The 19,646-nt window shown below is 41.0% G+C and overlaps 1 protein-coding gene across 8 annotated transcripts in view; it reads left to right on the forward strand.

The window, feature by feature from the left end:
• The window catches only part of rimbp2b (RIMS binding protein 2b), a 95,211-nt gene that overhangs the window by 62,001 nt on the left and 13,564 nt on the right, over positions 1 to 19,646 (forward strand). For 7 of the 8 annotated variants that reach the window (XR_013283533.1, XM_077521416.1, XM_077521417.1 and 4 more), the window contains exons 7-17: positions 1,064 to 1,114; positions 1,355 to 1,375; positions 4,330 to 4,531; positions 4,747 to 4,895; positions 5,025 to 5,104; positions 7,986 to 8,095; positions 8,172 to 9,044; positions 13,946 to 14,097; positions 15,293 to 15,925; positions 16,483 to 16,617; positions 18,040 to 18,207. Coding sequence is in view for 7 of the 8 variants with exons in the window: in XM_077521416.1 (XP_077377542.1) it covers positions 1,064 to 1,114; positions 1,355 to 1,375; positions 4,330 to 4,531; positions 4,747 to 4,895; positions 5,025 to 5,104; positions 7,986 to 8,095; positions 8,172 to 9,044; positions 13,946 to 14,097; positions 15,293 to 15,925; positions 16,483 to 16,617; positions 18,040 to 18,207 (2,574 nt within the window). In the remaining variant the exon portion in view is untranslated. The remainder of the gene's footprint in view (positions 1 to 1,063; positions 1,115 to 1,354; positions 1,376 to 4,329; positions 4,532 to 4,746; positions 4,896 to 5,024; positions 5,105 to 7,985; positions 8,096 to 8,171; positions 9,045 to 13,945; positions 14,098 to 15,292; positions 15,926 to 16,482; positions 16,618 to 18,039; positions 18,208 to 19,646) is intronic. The other variant, XM_077521423.1, reaches the window with a different exon arrangement.

The raw sequence follows: 19,646 nt of genomic DNA on the forward strand, positions 1-19,646 counted from the left end.
CTGCCGGCCAAAAGGCCCGGCAGGAGAAAGATGGCCGCCCGCTGCGAGTACTGCATCTTAAGCGGCCGCGATTTCGTACGCATCGCTCGGAAGGACTCAGTGAGCTCGCACTTTGGAAATGTTCACACTACAGGGCAAGATGCCCGATTTGGATACGTACAGTATATTTTTTTCTCGTTAACTCTCATCTGTTTCTGTCGACATTCACATCAGTAGAACAAACGTGACTTCAAATGTGAACGGACAAGTGACACAAATTTCTTACTTTCATTTCATTGTTGATGGTTCTGACAATATGATGCAGAATGGAGGATAAATCTTTCAGTAGCAATCGGAGTTAGACCGTATGAGAGAAAAGCGCTTCTCTCATACTTATTGCTCCAACTTTGGCATTTTCGTCGTAGAGACAGTAACAAACATGAAAATACAGCAAAGAAACCAGTGCAAGAGGCAATGTAAAATGGCCGCCCTTCACTTCTCCTGACAGCGATGAAGGGGCATTATTAGTCCATTCATATATTGAGTCTGTGAGGTATACGAACATACGAAAGAGTTGCTTGAAGTCAGCTCGAAGAGGCTTCGGCTCTCCATGACCCCGAACATAATAAATGCTATAGAAAATTGAGCGATGGATGTTTATTAGTTCTTTTTCACTTATTCATCCATACAGTGAGCATTCTTCCACTTTAGCGTCATGAGCACTTTCACAGTTTGAAAAGAAACAAAAGTTTTCAAACTGATGATTGGGAGCAGATAAATTGAGCCGAGTCAACTTAATCTAGATTATGAGGTCCTGTAAAACCAAATTTGCCATTTTTAACTAGCTAAAAAAATATTTATCGTAATTATATTTTATTCTTGGAATAGTATTATCTTATTCGACTTTTCACAAACATTGTAGTTAGTGAATGCATGTTGGGAATTACATGGATTGATTGTGTTGACTTGTTTTAAACATTTTTAGATTCAACTCCAATTTGATAATTTTATCCCTCAGCACCAAAGAGTAGAAAATGATTTTCAATCTGATCTGAAGAACTGTAATCTGTAATGTGTTTTCCAGGCTCAGGTTGAGGCTAAAAAGGAACATGAGGGCGCTGTGCATCTATTAGAGGTGAGCTTCTGGACTGAGGGGGCGGGGCTTTGTAGATAGAACCTGTAGGAATCAGATTGAGCTCTGTTTGGTCAATTGCTCATATACTCAACTACTAAATAAGTTGTGTGTTGTTGTTTTTTTTAAGTTTAGTTTTTTTTATGGTGGTTTCCTATTAATATGTGCATGAGTGATTTATTTTCTCTCTCTCTTTTTTTCTTTTCTTTTTCTTTTTTTTACTGTGTGCGTGTTGATGCTTAGAACCACCTGGACAGCATGCAGGTATTTCAAATTTTTTTTGTCTTGATGTACTGGATAATTTAACATCTCCTGTCATAGCAGTTGAGGCACTTAAAAGTGCAAATGGCTCAAAATCCGTCAAAATCGTCCCAAAATAAATGCACAATCCAACCGTACACTGGGTCAAAAATAACCCGAATTGGGTCAAAAAGGGGCAAATCCAAATTTTGTGGTTATTCATTTAACCTAAAAGTTACGTCAAATAAATTAACACACACACACACACACACACACACACAAAAAAAAAGAGTTGACAACCCACAAAACTTGTTGGTTTATTAAAAATAATACAAATAATTTAAAAAAAATAAATAAATATGGTTGTTTTGTAGTTTATTCATTTGAGCCAAGCCTGTGGGTTAAATGAATTGGCTAACCAATAAAAAAAATAATAATAATAATAATAATAATAATTTAAAAAAAAAGATTTAGAACCGTAAAGTCTCACACAAACCAGTTATTCTCAAAAAGTGGGGCCTACCCCCTGGGAAAGCATTTTGCCGTACTAGATTAAAGTGTAATTGCACATCCACTGCAGTAGGTGGCACTGGTGCTCTCATTGTCAGAGCAAGAAGTATTAGCTCCTCTACAGATGTGTACTTACAACAATTTTGTCGACAAACAATACTAGTTATAGTTGTGACGGAGTATAATACAAAATATATATAACAAAAAAAAAAGAAGAAGAAGAATCACTGACATAAACACATAATGTGAGGATTTTAGTTTTGTGAGCGGCCGCTCCTCAGATCTTGCTGCCCACCCACCTCACATTTTCCCTTCCCATCAAAGCAAACGCGCACACGCGGCTCGGAAACATGACTGACAGTATAAACAAGACTTCTCTTTGCATTGATCACAGAGAAATATTCAGCCCATCTTCCTTAATATTTGATGAAAAGATTTGACAAATGAAACTTTCATAGCAGAGAAAAGATGGTCGGCTGACGTCGGCGACCTCACGCGGCGCAACAGCCTGCGCAGTCGAATCAGATCCAATAGAAGAAGCTTTGTGCGTTTACGAAGGCGATGTTTCGTTGACACTGCCAGATATGTATTCATTTAGCATTTATAATTGTGCTTGTAATTTGCAGTGGTGTTGCACTAAGCTGCATCATTCTGACAAGCTGTTTCCTAATATTTTGCACTGCCTAAATTAGAGTCCAATCCGTGTTAGCATTACAGTATATTTGTAAAAGATGGAATTTAATTGGATCTGATCAGATTCTTGTGGCGTTTCTAATGAAGTGACTGGTAAAAGTACTTAAAAATCGACGACTGCGCTCCATAATTATGTAATAGCGGTGCTGTGATCTATGATGGCTGCACGTGCATGTTGATGTGAAGTGTTTATCGTTCCGTGGAACCGTTTGGTGCTGTAACAGCTTGGAACTATTGCTGGAGCTTCACTGCATGCTCAACAACAACAACAACAACAACAACAACAACAACAACAATCCATGGTGGTTAAAATGGCATTCACAACACGTCTGCTTCACATCGTTTTTTGTTTGTTTGCTTACACATTGTGAAATCGATTCTTGCACAAGCAAGAAAATGAGGCCTCAGCACTAATTCCGTTGTTTGATTTCAAAAGACTGAAAAATCCATTTTGTGCACATATGCATGCCAAACTGAAATGTTGCTCATTTTTGAATTACCGTAATGTGTGCATCACGTTTGTGTGCACGGCTGAGGTTAACATCCATTGTTTGTGGCATGATGGCGAAAAACAGCGGCGTGCTCGTTTGCTGCTTTCCAGCATGTGATTATTTACCGTCTGTATTGCTTAAAGGGATACTTTACTTATTTAGACATTTTTGGCAGTCAAACATTAATATTTTGCCGATAATAAATGTGATATATTCATTATTTTTCATGTGCAATGAGTACCTTTAACACATTCACTGCCAGCCCAGCAAAAATGCATTATTTGACGTCTTTTTCCGTCAATGGCAGTCAATGACTTAAGATGAGATGTAACCAAAATTGATGGATTTTTAAGCAACATTTGGAGGATGCTGCAATATAATCACAAAATATATTGGCACATTGTGTTTAACACATTCACTGCTAGCCCAGCAAAAATGCATGATTTGACGTCTTTTTCCGTCAATGGCAGTCAATGAGTTAAAAAGACATTTTGCAACTTGCTGTCGACTGAAAATGACATCACAAAGGCTCGGGTAACTGTAGGAATAATTGTAAATAATAAATTATCATACATTTGCTGGCTATTTGAAGATGACTCAAAAAGCTGAAGAACCACAACATGCTAACGCAGCAGAATGGTTGGAGCCAGTCTGCTGAGGTCGCCTGTTTTCTGTTAAGAAATGATTGCAAACTTGACCACACGTGTACTCGGCAATCTTCCACTCACATGTGCAACACATACAAACAAGTACACTGCGTTCCAACGATGCCTTGCATTTGCATTTTTAGGCTTGGATCAGGTATGTGGAAAAGCAACTAAATGGAGAGGGTGAGGAGAGGAATCTTCAGAGAGCGCAGGAGTGAATTGTACCAGTCAATTCCTCTCCTCTCTCCTCGCGAGCCCTGAACTGAGTCTTCTCTCCTTTTTGTGTCGTGTTTAATAGATGACACTAACCAATCACAGCTCAGCTTGTGAATGTCACATGACCAAACCTAGAAAACAGGTGAGCTGCGATTGGTTACCTGAGCCCTTGTGATGTCATTTTCGGTCGACAGCAAGTTGTAAAAGGTGTTTTTAAAGGTACTAATTGTACGTGAACAATAATGAAAGTATCAAATTAATTATAGACAAAATATCAACTTTTTTTGTATTGCTATAATGGGCTAAATAAGTGAAGTATCGCTTTCAATTTCCATCTGTTGTGTTTCCAATCCTATTGCTCCCTCAATCTTTTCTTGTGTTTGTGACTCACACTTGTCCTCGTGGCCGTCACCTCCACCAGGCCAAAGTTCGCGAGCTGGAGGAGAAATGTCGGAATCAGAGCGAGCAGTTCAACTTGCTGTCCAAAGAGCTGGAGAAGTTTCGTCTGCAGGCGGGTTTCGACATCCTCAGCACGGAACCGCTGACAGTGTGCGAATCGCCCTCTTCTCCCAACAAATCTCTGTCCCAGCTCCTCAATGGCTTGGCAGCCCCCATAGGCAAAGGTGAAGGTTCAGTTCTTTTTTTTTCTTATTTTTTTTATTTTTATTTATTTATTTTTTTTTTTTATTTTTTAAAAAAAAGTGAAGGTTCAGTTCTGATGATGATTCGGATTTTTCGGGAAAGAAAATAGTCCAAGTTCATAGAGAACAAGTAGATTCCAGCTTTGCGTGGAATCAGCTCTGTTTGTCGACGACGTTTTGTTTTGTTTGATCCGCAGGCAGCGAGACTCCGACAAGCAGATCTTTGATATCGGAGTTCATTCGTCCACTCCAGACCAGCGGAGACAAACCGGAGCTGCTCTCTGTCAAGCCAACATTCCTTACTCGCAGTCGAGGCGGCGGCTCAGCAAGGACGCTTCTCTCGGAGGTTTTTGCTCCACGATATTATACAGCTTGATGTCGACGGCGAATGAATTAGAGAATGCACAGAATACGAGTTGAGTTGGGTGCAATTTCAGCACAGTTTCCAGCTGACATTTCTGTGTTTCTTCTTTAGATGGACAAAGAGCTCGGTTCGACCACCGGGTCCAAACCACGCTTTACAGGAAAGGTCCGACTGTGTATAGCTCGCTACAGGTATGTTAAAAAAATGTAAATAATACCTACGGCAACAAAACTGAACCAAATCAAAGAAAACAATATGGATACTGTAGCACATTATAACGTTTAAGGCGTCATTGACATCATCGAAAGGATTACTTCTTCAATTGAGGAATACATTTGTGGGAGCTGTTTGGATCCAATCATGCACGGCTAAACGCTCGTTTTCTGCTGTGCCAGTTGCTTAACCCTCCTGTTGTGTTGTGGGTCAAAGTTAAAGAAATGTCAGATTTTCACTATCGAACTTGGCACCGACACAGAATAAAAACGATCCATTACGACATATTTGCAATTAAAAACGGTTGAAATGCTTTCGAAACTTTTCATTGTTGTTGTTTATTGCCGCATTGAGACATACATTGAGATACTGCGTCAAATGGATTTTTGTAATGAAGCCTCTCATCAACAGCCTAAGGAATGGGTGCGAAAGTTCGATATATGCACTATGGATACAGTTAATCCATAAACAATGTTTATCGGAATGCTTTTGGAATGTTAAACATAGCCCGCGTCAAATTAACCTGTTTTTAAATGTAAAAAGTACAAATAATAGCATGAAACATCTCATCGACAAACAATTAAAATCATTGACATTGACATATTTTCACTTAAATGTTTATCGAAATACTTTTGGCACTTCATTTATGGCACTTCATTTATATAGCGCTTTTCCACCTTCAAGGCCCTCAAAGCGCTTTACATTTTTGACTACCCATTCACCTACTGATGACGCAGCATCAGGAGCAATTGAGGGTTCAGTATCTTGCTCAAGGATACTTCTACGTGGTCACAATGGCCTGGGATCGAACCCACAACCTCTGGGTTGGGAGACGACCACCATACCAGTGAGCCATGCCGCCCCCTTTTGTTACATTAAACATGTAGTCCGGGTCAAATTGACCCATTTTAAAGTTGAAGCTACAAATGAGTAGGTTTTTATTGTATTTATTTTTTTTGCGATTATGCTTCTCATCAATTAAAATAGTTCACTTTGACATATTTTCAATTAAAATGGTTACTAATGTTTATCGGAATGCTTATGGAACGTTAAACATAGCCCGAGTCAAATTGACCTATTTTCATATTTTATGATGAAACTTGTTAAAAGTGGTTCGTTTCAAATATTTGGAGTGCATATTCATCATTAAACCAGCTGTGTCAAATTGACCCGGGAAAATTATTGCTGTTCCTGAGAAACCAATCGAACAGGAGGATTAATGCCATCAACAAGATAGAAATTCCTGTAGAAACACTTCATGCAAGGTTATCACGATGCTCCCGGTGGCCACCACAGTTTTCCCGAAGCGTAGTTAGACGTGGCATTTCCCCCCCCCCATATTCAAGTCTTGGTATCAAAATTACTCCATTTCGAGCCTCGGCCTTTCCACGGATGTCCGCCACGTTCTGATGGGGTCCGTCACCATTCTCACATTCTGATTGAGGTTTGACATTCTGTCAAGGGTCTAGACAGATGAAACGTGGACTCCGGGCGGCTTTGGAGAATATTTATTATCACGGCCGACTCCAATGAAGCTCCCCTGGCGGGTCTGGATTTATATCCCCCTTACAGACTATAAAATGGCAGGGAAATACAAAAACTTTCTGTGCCACTATCGGCCACCTCGAACTCCAAGTATTGTTAGGCGCAAGAAAGTGCAAGAAAACCATTTTTGTGGGGATACAAATCAGGCTCAACCAAGAATGTTTGCACACAAAAATATGCCTTAAGCTTCCATCTAAACCCGAGAAAGTCTTGGATGCCGACAACAGATTGTACAGAGAGCCTAGTTGAGGCTAAACCAGTAAGAAGATTGATAAGCTTTTATTTATCTGGTCCTTGAATGCTCCTATGATAGACGTTCACCTGTTTCAAGCAAATGTGACCCCCTCTTACAAGCTATTCTAACAGTTAGTTTCATTCATTTATGTGTGCGGCTGGGCTAGTGCGCTAACTAGTAGTCTACCGCTCAAAAATAGTGCATATCGTGCAACAGAAAAACTGGAGCATATGGCGCAAAATGAATGCTACCACTGTCTTCACTGCAAAAAAAAAAAAACATATCTAGAAGACACTTGTTCCATCCTCGTTTATTTGTTTGATGCAAACCAGTCTCAATGATTAGATCGGTAACCTAAGCTAGGCCGCTTGGCTTGGTCTCTTCTTACCTATCTGCACTCTGGTACACTTTTTCTGGTTGAAACCAGTAAAGACCATGAGGTCACACATTTTCACGTGAATATGAATGGGCGGCCAAGACAGTATGAGTCGAAGGCCGTTTTGTACAGGTTAGACCTTTTTCCGAATCCAGCAGAAAAGGCTCCACAGCTGTGTACTCGATCTTTCTGGCATCCAGTCACTAGTTCGTGCTGAGAATATTTGCAGTCGACTGGTTGTTTTTATTAGTATGATGAGCATAAAGTTCCCGTCAGAACTTTACACCAGTGTTACGTTTTGTTTCATTGACCTCATTTTCCTCTGCTCGACTAGGTTTCTCGTCTACATTGTGATTGCTGTCGCACATTTTTTGACAGTTTAAAAATCTGTCCATTATCACAGACTGCCTGTCATATTGTCACCCCCCCCCCACCTAACAGTGGTCTGAAACATGATTGCATGGGGCTGCTGGGAACGCATTGTAAATGTAACGTTTCTCCTAACTGGACTTTACAAGTCATCTTGCCCAGTAAAAATATAATAGTAGTTCCTCTTTTCTTTTTTTCCACAAAGGATGTGGCTTTTGTAATAATTGTGTTTTTAATCTTTAAATCAATGAACCTTTTAGTGTGAAATATTCAAGTTGTTTTGGTCAATGCATTCAAGTGAAACACAGTACGATTGACCTATTTTGTGCTATAGTTACAATCCTTATGATGGGCCAAATGAGCATCCAGAAGCAGAGCTCCCCCTGGTGGCAGGGAAGTACCTCTACGTTTACGGAACGATGGATGAGGATGGCTTTTATGAAGGTCTGGTGCCTCATATCGTTGATTCTGAACGATCTCAATTGTACCACAACCACCTCTTTCCCATTTTGTGTTTTAGGAGAGCTCCTCGATGGCCAACGGGGGCTCGTCCCCTCCAATTTTGTGGATTTTATACAGGAGGAGACGACCTCCGTTCAACACAGGGACTCAGTAGCTAAAGAACCTGGCAACCTCAACCACAGTAGCCTGGGAACTGCAGGGAGACTGGGGGGCAGCAGGGGGGTCACGACGGGTTTCGGCAGCCTGCTGTCCGACAGTAAACAAGGCTGTCTCAACAGCAGCGGCCTGGGCGTGGACCTCCTGGGCTCCTCCAGCAACGGGACGGGAACCTTAGATGTCAATATCGATGAGGTCGGTGAAAACATTGTGCCTTATCCTCGCCGCATCAACCTGATTAAACAGCTGGCCAAGAGTATCATCATTGGCTGGGACCCCCCCGTGGTTCCGCCCGGCTGGGGCTCCATCAGCGGCTACAACGTCTTGGTGGACAAGGAGATACGAATGAGCGTCCCCTACGGGGGCAGGACTAAGTCCCTTCTTGAGAAACTCAACCTGGCGACCAACACCTACCGGATCTCCGTGCAGAGCGTCACCGAGCGCGGCTCGTCGGACGAGCTGCGCTGCACGCTGCTGGTGGGGAAAGACGTGGTGGTGGCGCCGTACTACCTGCGGGTGGACAACATCACGCAGGCCTCGGCCGAGCTCTCCTGGATGCCCAGCAACAGCAACTACGGTCACACGCTCTTCCTGAACGGCGCCGAGTACGACGTGATCAAGGCCGGGGGGTACAAGTACCAATTCTTCAACCTCAAGCCCATGACGGCGTACAAAGTGAAGGTTGTGGCGCAGACGCACCAGGTGCCTTGGCAGCTTCCAACTGAGCAGAGGGACAAGAGGGAAATCTCGGTGGAGTTCTGCACTCAACCTGCAGGTGAGCCTGCAAATGAATGCTCGCTAAACTGTACTGGACACCACAGTATGGATTCATTATAGGGCCGCCAACCTCAAGATACGATACGTATCGCGATACGTATCGTATCCCGATACTTGATCTTCAAGGCGATACGTATCCCGATATATGACATTCATTTACTTTCATAACAGTCATATGTGCACCGAAAGGATATGTTTGTTATGCCGACTGACAAAAATATTTTTGTTAGCAGCTCTTGTGGTTTAAATCTGCAGAGCAAGGAGCAACTTTCACAGACACACCGGGAACATTTATTAATATGCATGAGCCGATATGAGCAAAAATATCAAAGTATTAAAATTACAGCTCCAAAATGTGCTTATTTGAAATATTTGGGAAAATAAAAACAGCATTTTTTTTTGTGTGTGTAACACATTCTATTTCGTTTTTAATCTAAATATACAAAAATTGGTACATGAAGGACACGTGCCATGTTAAGTTTAGAAGAAAACAAATGTTGATATTCTTCCTCTGTTTTCATTTTTCTTAGCAAGACACAGTGTCCAATCACTGGCGAGCTATTTTTGCATTAATTGAAGTCAATTAACTTCAAAGACGCAGCTGGTTTTTATTTTTTAGGTACAATGGAAGCTGCAAAGGCAAACGTTAACTGCCTATTTAACTCATTCACTCGCCGCCATTTTCACATTTCGCAGTCCCGTTCGCAATCCCGGCTGTTTTACTGGATTATTACTGATTTTGCAAGGCCCACAGAATATTGTGGAACCTATCAAAAGAAAGATTAAAGTCGATTCTTTCATCAGGAAAAAAAAAGTATGTATCTGTTTCCGTTTTGCAGCAATTAGCATTAGAAGAGAGCTAAGTTTCATCAGTTTTCACAAATCGATTTCAATTTGTAAGTAATTTAGCTTTTTTTCTACATGACCCTGGTTGATCTCCTTTGCTCTGCTGCCACCTGCTGGCCCTTTGTGTAATAACTACCATTTCTGCAACCGTTCTTTGCAGTTGAGAGGCTGCATCAAAGCCTTCTGTATGCTCTAGCATAAAACAAAACAAAAAAACGTATAAATACGTCTTTGGGACACTTAAAACATTAAAAAAACGTATTTATAAATTATTGTGAGTAAATGAGTTAATTATACATACTTGTATGAGTGAATGTGAACGTAAATAGTTGCATCTATAACTGTGATTGGCTGACGACCAGTCTGGGCCAAAGTCAGCTGACCTGCGGCCCTAATGAAGACAAGTGGCACAGAAAATTGACGGCTATAGTTTTTCCATTTTTTTTCCATTGGACACAGTGTTCAAAATTGTACAATACATGAAAGTCGGCAATTAATCTGATGACCGTATTTGGGGACGTGCATGCGCGTGCAGGAGGATGTTATTGGATATGGAAGGAGAGTTTTAATTGATTGAAAATCAGGATGCCGCCCCGAAATGACAAGATGATGAATCGAGAACGGGGGGGGGATGGTAAGAGGCGTCACGCTGGGCTTTTTCTGTTTGGCGTCTGATGAGAAAACCTGCTGTGAGTTCATTACATTATCCGTCCATTGAACAATTTAATTAGAGGCGGTTAAAATAGTTCTCCCTGTGCGGTGGACGACTTTTGTGGAGGAGGACGGTGTCTGGGCAAACTGTGGAGACTTTCCAAAACTCGCCATGCGTTCCTCAGTTTACTGGATTCATTTGAACGCTGGCACTTTTGAAAATGAAAATTAGTCACCGAGTTCAGCCTCAAGTTTCTCGCCATAAATTCAGCGTCCGCGGCTGCGATTAATGGAAGTAACTGCACAAAATAATTCTTTTAGCGCTCTCAGAGAAGCTATTTGTTGTTGTGACGAGAAATTTAATTATCACAAGTTGTAATAGAATCATGGAGCAGCTCTAGCCGCCGGTCTCAAGACGTTGTTTTGTCTGTGGGTGGAAACGTGTTGGCGCTGGCGCGTGCAAAACAACCGTGTTCGCTCGTCTCCTAGTTAAAACCAACAATCTGATATCTTGGCTGTGATTGCTGAATTCGAGTCAAGTTGGCCTTTTCAACTCCTTTTACGCAGCGGAACCACAACAATGCGTACGTTGCACATTTTTACTGCAACGTCACGTTAAAGCGTATTAATGTCGTTCACTCCAGCACATTTCTTAAAGCTGTCAGAAATCAAAATTTATGTCTCAGCTTTACTGACCTGTGTTTTAAAAGAAAACTTATTACTGTGAATATTGGCACTGCTACTGATATGCATGAGCGGTCACAGCAATATGACAACCTGAGCAGTATAAAGAGATCTCATACACACACAGTTCAAATTACGGCTGCACGATATTGGAAAAACATGCGATATACTTGCTGAACATAGCGATATCGATATTATTGCGATATTTAACATGTACCTAAAGAAATTACATTTTTATTACCTAATGAAAGAAAAACATTGTTCATGAAGCAAAATAAGCAACCTTAATGTAATCTTAGTTAATTAATTGTAATTATGTCTTGAGAATTTTCAACTATTGAATGGTGATGCACATTTTAGTTAGCATCTGACTGGTCAAATTCATATAAAAAGCATAAAATTCCATATAAAACTTATTGCATGCCTTTGTGATATGCATATTGCAAGGGCCAATATCGCAATATCGATATTTTTTCGATATATTGTGCAGCCCTAGTTCAAATGTAACACTAACAAACTATTGTAATTTGTTTGGATTGAAATGAGTGCTGTCAAAGTTAAAGCGTTAACTAATTAATTAATCACAAAAAAAATGATCGCATTAATCATGTGTCAACGCAGATTAATCTCACTATTAATTTTGACTGCAGATGATCCTTTGGCTTAACAACGGATGGCTACGTTTCAGGCAGCACAGGTTGTGTATGAACAATAAACAAAACATGCATTAAAGTGAAGCATTTAATAAATGTTTGCATGTGACATTCAGAATATTTGTTCATGTCAAACTATATGGGTCATTTTTTCCCCACTTTAAATTATGCAAGTAATGTAACTGATGAGAAAAACAGGAGGATGAGACGTCCTCTTAACATTTAATGCCAAAAAAATTAACACATAAGAGGTGTGTTTGAAATTTGGCGGTCAAAAAATGTGGATAAAAAAAAAGAAGCCTTTTTAAATAAGCGATTAATCGCGATTAATCGAAAATTTTAAGATGCGATTAATCTGATTAAAAAAATTTTATCGTTTGACAGCTCTAGTTGAAATAGAAGTTGACTATTTTGATGACCATTTTAGTGGCCATGGTGTCAAACTGCACTGTCGCCATTTCCAACATTTGAATTCTTACATGTATCTAAACAAAAGCAACCAAAATATTAGAAACACATCTCATTCTCAGGAAATGTAATTCTACACAAAATGATAACAAACATATTATATGTGATTTAATAAAACGTTTGTGCAACATTGTCCCATCAATATTGAAGCTCTGGTTTTTATTTATTTATTTATTTTGACACAATACCAAGTCAAAATAGTTTGGTCGGATGCATTTGAATAAGCGCAATTGATTAAAGATGGATGACGTCAATGCTTCAACCACGGAGGTATAAGTTAAATACAGTTTCATTCCGCCTAATACACAGCTTAGTCAGCTCATCGTTTCATTGATTCCATCACTCACGTCTCTTAAAACGTTTGAGGAAAAAGATGATGGAAAGATGATGTAACCACAGTCATGACTTGTTCTCAAGTATTACAGGTGATGAGCTTTTTTGGTAACTCAAGCAAGATGGCGTTTTTTATTTATTTATTTGATGTGCGGATTCCATCTGACAGCGACAATAAATTCTTTCCTCTGCATTGGTCAAACCTGTTGTACTGTGATATAATGCTCCTACTTTTGTCATTGAGGTTTTACGCAATTTTTCTGACATAAAAATGTATTTGGTATTTTAGCATGTGTCCACTAAGCAAATGCGATGCTGTCATGAACAAACTGATATTTAAAACTCATTTGCTCCCAATAACGTGTAAATACGTTTTTTTTAAATGTTCTAAGCGTCCCAAAGACGTATTTATACGTTTTTTTGTTTTGTTTTTATGCTAGGGCATACAGAAGGCTTTGATGCAGCCTCTCAGCTGCAAAGAACGGTTGCAGAAATGGTAGTTATTACACAAACGGCCAGCAGGTGGCAGCAGAGCAAAGGAGATCAACCAGGGCCATCGAGAAAAAAAAGAAGCTAAATTACTTACAATTTTGAATAGATTTGTGAAAACTGATGAAACTTAGCTCTCTTCTAATGCTAATTGCTGCAAAACGGAAACAGATAGAAACATACTTTTTTTTTTCCTGATGAAAGAAGAGACTTTAATCTTTCTTTTGATAGGTTCCATGCTTTTATAGCCATAAAACACAATATTCTGTGGGCCTTGAAAAATCAGTCAAAATCCAGTAAAACAGCCGGGAGTGAACGGGATTGCGAAATGTGAAAATGGCGGCGAGTGAATGAGTTAAGTGAAAAACTTTCATGGAGTTTTGCAATTATAGTGAGGAAGTCACATCAATATGTAACATTTATATAGCGAAATATAATATTTTTAACATCACTGACCACTCAGTCTAAAATATAAAGAAAATGAATCCCACATGTTGCTGGCTTCCGTGTAAGCAACGTGAGTTGGTGACAGTTTCAATGGTTGTCCCTGTCATTGACTGCCAACTGGCATATTGTGCAGTTTGTCTTTTCCGGCAGTCATTGGGCATCAGCGCCCTTTGACCCCAAACTGTAAAAGTCAATGTAGAAGATGGATGGAAGGGAGGTCAATTGGATTGAGAAAAGAAAATCCGCGTTCAACTCATCAGGGGAGTGCGCTTAACACAAGTTAGTTCTGTTTTTTAAGACTATTTCCCCCCTTGTTTGCGGTCCCCAGGGCCCCCACTCCCGCCACAGGAAGTTCAGGTCCAGTGTGGTCAGACGCCCGGCGTCCTGCAGGTTCGATGGAAGCCCCCGCCACTGACTTCGGCCGGTACTTCCAACGGTGCCAGCGTAATTGGCTATGCTGTATGCACAAAGGGACAAAAGGTACCGCCGGCTTCTTGTTCTTGTGCCAAATGTTTTGCGGTGCTCTTTTGCCACCTTGTGGAGGAAGGAAATCATGTCACCATGTTCATCATCTTTTTTTTTTTTTTCCACTCTACACTTTCCAGGTGAACTATTGAATGTGTCAGATCTTTTTTTTTTTTTTTTGCACAACTTGCTGTTCTCCAACAAGAAGCAACTAAAACCCTCATTAATAAAAACAATAAAATAACATCAGTATGCTTTTTCGTCGACTAATGAAGACAAGACGAAAATGTCGTCCATCCGTCCGTCCATCCTCTTAACCGCTCGCTCCTCACAAGGGTCGCTGGGGTGCTGGAGCCTATCCCAGCTGGCTCCGGCCAGTAGGCGGGCTACACCCCGAACTGGTTTCCAGCCAGTCGCAGGGCAAGACAAAAATGTCCTTCACTTAATAAGAACTGGACTAAAATCTGTGGATGAAAATTATATGATTTTGTAAAACCTTGTCTGTGCTCATCTGTTGCTGTGACACTGTCATGTGACACACAGTGAAATGATCCCCTTGCAAATCTGCAGCTGGCGAGTGCAACATGCACAAACACATGGAGGGTTCAAAGTGGAAGTTAAAGAAAAAGTAAATTATAGTTATAAAGTAACATTAATCTAACGGCTTTAACGTTCCAACAATAATGTTAATCCGACCGCTGGCTAATTTACTAACACTATCTGAAACTAGAGTTGTTGTTGATCCTGTAATTGTGTGTGAAGTTATTTTTTATTAAAATGGTGAGAGAAATTTAATGTTAAATCATTAATTATAATTAATAATTATACAGGGGTAAAATGGTTGTCCAAAACGTTGAGTTTTTGGTGACTAAAACTAGATGAATGCAATGAGGTTTTCTTGGATTAAAATAAAGACGAAAATGCTCGATTTTATAGTCGACTAAAAAATTGATGAATTTGAAAAGCACGATTGAAACTGTGCCCTGCGATTGGTTGGCAACCAGTCGCAGGGTGTCCCCCGCCTACTGCCCAGAGCCAGCTGAGATAGGCTCCAGCAACCCCCCCGTGACCCTTGTGGGAAATAATCGGTCAAGAAAATGGATGGATGGATGATTGAAACTGGACTAAAACTGAGACTACATTTAAAAATGGCGGATAAAATCAACAGTAATGTAAAGTAAATTGTTGACGCTGTGGTTGTTTGTTGTAGATTGCAGAGGTCTTGTACCCCACAGCAGACTATGTGACAGTGGAGTTAAACAGAATCCAAGGCCTGGAGGCCAGGGAGGTCATTGTAAGGACGTTATCAACACAAGGAGAGTCCCAGGATTCGCCGGTGGCCGTCATCCCGCATAATCTCTTGGGCTCCCCTCGCCTGTCGCATGGAACTACCGGGCCGCCGCACACGTTGCCCCAGCCGCCGTCCCACCCGGCCCTCTCCCAAACGCACCCTCCGTATCCGTCCACGTATCCGCCAATTCATCCCCAGCCACAGGTGCAGCCTCTGCCCCGAGCCCAGCCCATCTGTCACCCCCCGCCCCACGCCAGTCCTCCTCCGTTCCAGCGCCAGCCCGCGCCCAAGTCCAAAGCGCTCATAAGTGCCAGAGAGCCAGAAACCAAAGAGCACGAGGCGAGCGTGCGGCCTTGGGAACGCTCCCCGTCCCCGCTGCCTCCCATGCGCGCCGGCGGCGGAGCCAACTTGGAGCCGCCGCCCTTCCAGACGCGGCGCTCGCCCTCTCCTCAGAGGATCCTGCCGCAGCCTCAGGGAGTCCCCATCCCCAACACCATCGCCAAGGCCATGGCCAGGGAAGCTGCCCAGAGAGTGTTTGCCGAAGGCAACAGGGTACGAGGAAAAAAGGCAACATACGCTGTAACTACCGTAGTTTACGCACTATAAGGCGCACCGTCAACGAATGACATATTTTCAAACTTTTTCCATATATAAGGCGCTACAGTAGAGTCTGGGGTTACGTTATGCATCCATTAGATGGTGCTGCGCTAAAGGGGACGTCAACAAAACAGTCAGCTAGGTCAGTCAAACTTTATGAATAGATTACAAAGCAGCTTTCTGACAACTCCAGTTACTCCCAAAATGAATAAAAAGCTGTTTTATTATTTTCTCTGAGGGAAAGTATTAGTGTTAGCGATCCAAGATGGCGGAATCTCCGATCGTGCAGGGTCACCGATAGCGTCTTGACAGCGAGACCTGTTGCGGCTCCATATTGATCCATATATAAGGCGCATGGTCAGATTTTGACAAAATTGAAGGCTTTTAGGTGCGCCTTATAATGCGGAAAATACGGTCATTGAACTACTTCGATAAGACGGCACAAGGACAAAGATTCAAACCTTTTTGAGAAACAAGTTGACACACATGCGTGATCTGATATTTCTTATCAGGCGGAGAAGAGGAACATCTTCAGCGAGCGGCCGCTTAACTCTGACGAGGAGGAGGACGGTTACGATTCTCCTCACGCAAGAAGAAGAGGAGCTTCGGTGGATGAATTTCTTCGAGGCTCTGAATTGGGACGACAGGTATTAATACGACACGTGTTCTGTTTTTAATGTCAAGTGTAGTGTGAGAAAGTACTTCTTTAAAATTCACTCTCATGAATGTTGTGCACTCACGATTACGCTTTTGCTCAGGGCATCGATTCTAATTTCCTCAAATGATTCGATTTGAGTCATGACAGTTTCGTTTGATTCGATTCGATACAATTCAATTCGATCCGATATAGATCAGTTAGGACACATTCATTCTTCTGAACTATTTTACTGCCACACGCTAGCAAAAAAAACAAAACAAAACAACAACAAAAAAACAACCCAGACAGTGCCATCCAATTTCAAGCATTTCAACTCATCTTTCAAGGCAAACAGAATATTGTGCGCTATTACTACATAAACATGGTGGGCACCACATGAAATATTGCGTTCCATTCTTTCATTAGAAAAAAAAAGGATATTTCCTACTTTATTCCGTTCTTTAGTCTAATCACCATGTGAAAATGTGTAATTTGAGTGACAATCAAACGAAAATAGAAAAATAAGGAGAAAACAAGCTTTTTGTGAAAAGATACATTTTGTGCACAACAGTGACTTTGACCCGAATATTTTTTGTTCAGTGATGCTCTGTGAATTAAATTTAACGTGACAAAGGCTTCTATTTGGTCAGATTCGTCATGTTTCATTGTAATTTCATAAACCGGCAGCCCATTGTAAAGAGATACAATGCTGCCATCTGCTGGCCATAGTTAGTGTTTTGATTTCACAACCCCATTGACAAGGCAGCGCTCCATTAGACGTTGCACTGCCCATTGATTAAAAAAAACAAAACAAAAAAAAACATAGTTGACATCAATTAACGTTTATGGCGACATACATCGTGATTTTAGTCATCGTTATTAAACGTTTTTGACGGTACGAAAGAATTAAATATGAAGGACATGATAAAAGCATTAAATTCTGAATTCAATTATGTGAATATAACACGAGCAAGTGATGTTTCCACCTACACAAATACTGTAAATGATGAATGCAGCAAGCCACCGTTGGCTCATGAAACCATATTTTTTTACACTGTTTATTATGTAAATAAGCCACATTTGTACGTAACAGCGGTGCAGAACATCTCATTCCCCTCACAAACTTTCAGAAGTGGGCAGATAGCAAAATATTGACTTGGCGGTTTAATTTCATACATCCCAGTGAGCCAACTACCTGAATATAAGCAACTCAAAAGTCACTTTAATAATCTTTTAGGTTTTATTCAATCATTTTGTTGCTGCAGCGCGCATAGCTACTTGAGTTCCTCGATTCTGTCCTGCATATAATCTCCGTTAAAGAGGCCTGAGCACTCAATTGAAAAGTGTCATTTCTAGCTGGAGTCAACTGAAGAGAACGTTAAAGGAAAAAAAGTAATATTGCGCTTTTTTGGGGTTTTGGTTTTCCTCTTAGCACCACCATCACCACCACCAGTACAGCCACAGTGAGGAGTACTACACGGAGAGCAGCCGGGGATCCGACTTGTCCGACATCATGGAGGAGGACGAGGAAGATCTCTATTCCGAGATGCAATTGGAAGAAGGTCGCAGGAGGAGCATCAACTCTCACAATTCTCTCAAGGTACAACAGCACACCTTTCGGGTCTGTAGCGACACACTGCGGGGGTGGCCGGGTAAAGGGCAGCGGGGTAGTCGGCGTCACCTTGCCAAGGTTTTTACGAGCAGGCCCACGGTGGCTTTGCCTGGCTGAGTGCTACTGCCTTAATTGGACCGAATTAAGCCAACCTGCCCTCCCTCCTCCGGTTCCGCTCATGAGAATGGCTGCGTACAGTACATATATATAATCATCTTGATAGCATGGAGGCTGAATACTTAAAACAATGTGCATTTCTGGGTTGCGCTGCATTTTGTTTGACTCGTTTATTTTTTTGTGATAAGCAAAATTGATAGCGACGTACAAGTTCAAAGGGTCATGGCATATCAAGTGCACACGGGAATCTCATTTAAGTGAGCACTTAAATGTCAATACTGTATTCACTTTTGCTCATGTCTGTCATGTCAAATATTTAATTTGGATCTCTTGGCACTGGTTATCAGTACAATTCTGTTTTCATTTGTTCTGTGTGGATGTAAAACCATAATGGCAACAAAATCTCACGTTACATGCTGTCAGGAGTAAACTTTAGAATCAAAATGTAGCATAATAATATGAAATTCATGAAACCTATTCAATATTCATCGATGTATTTACTTTGTTTTTTAAATCAAATTCCATTATTGTTTTGTCATTGCCATTTACTTGTATATAACTGTTGTAGATGACCTCCCCCTCCCAAAAATACTTTTAGCACCTTGGAGGTAGAAAAACAAGAGTGAGGTGAAAGCCATTTTCCATTTTACATGTAAACTAAACAAATTGGAATTCGAATGGCTTGGGCGAGCGACTCTATTTATGTCTGTTACAACACAGTTGGAATTGCTGTATACATGACAAATGTATATTGTTACTAAATAAGTGCTTACTATGTAGGGTGACCAGATTTTCAAAATTATAAACCGGGGACACTACAATTTCATTGAGAATCAAATATACAATAAATTATCACCAGGAACGATTTATAACTGCCCTGCGATTGGCTGGCAACCAGTTCAGGGTGTACCCCGCCTACTGCCCATAGCCAGCTGGGAGAGGCTCCAGCACCCCACGCGACCCTTGTAAGGAATAAGCGGTCAAGAAAATTTGTTAGTCAATCTGGTTGTGTTATTACTTTAAGTCAAGTTATCTTTATTTGTATAGCGCTTTCAAACAGCCACATCTACCAATCATAACAAACCAACAAATCTTTTTTTTTTTTTTTCCCATTCCTACATATGCTTTGATATTTCAAGTGGTTATAGTTGAAAGAGGTTTAGCATTTAGCTAATGCTAAATTGTTATGTTTACTGTTCAGTTTGTTCATTGTGTTAGCGCACCACCCAGTGGTTAAGTTGTGTCGTTGCACCACCTAGTGGTTAATGTTATTTGCGTGTGTGGAAACAGTGAAAATGTGCCACCAGAAA

This window comes from Festucalex cinctus, chromosome 5 (genome assembly GCF_051991245.1).
Source record: "Festucalex cinctus isolate MCC-2025b chromosome 5, RoL_Fcin_1.0, whole genome shotgun sequence".
NCBI lineage: Eukaryota > Metazoa > Chordata > Actinopteri > Syngnathiformes > Syngnathidae > Festucalex > Festucalex cinctus.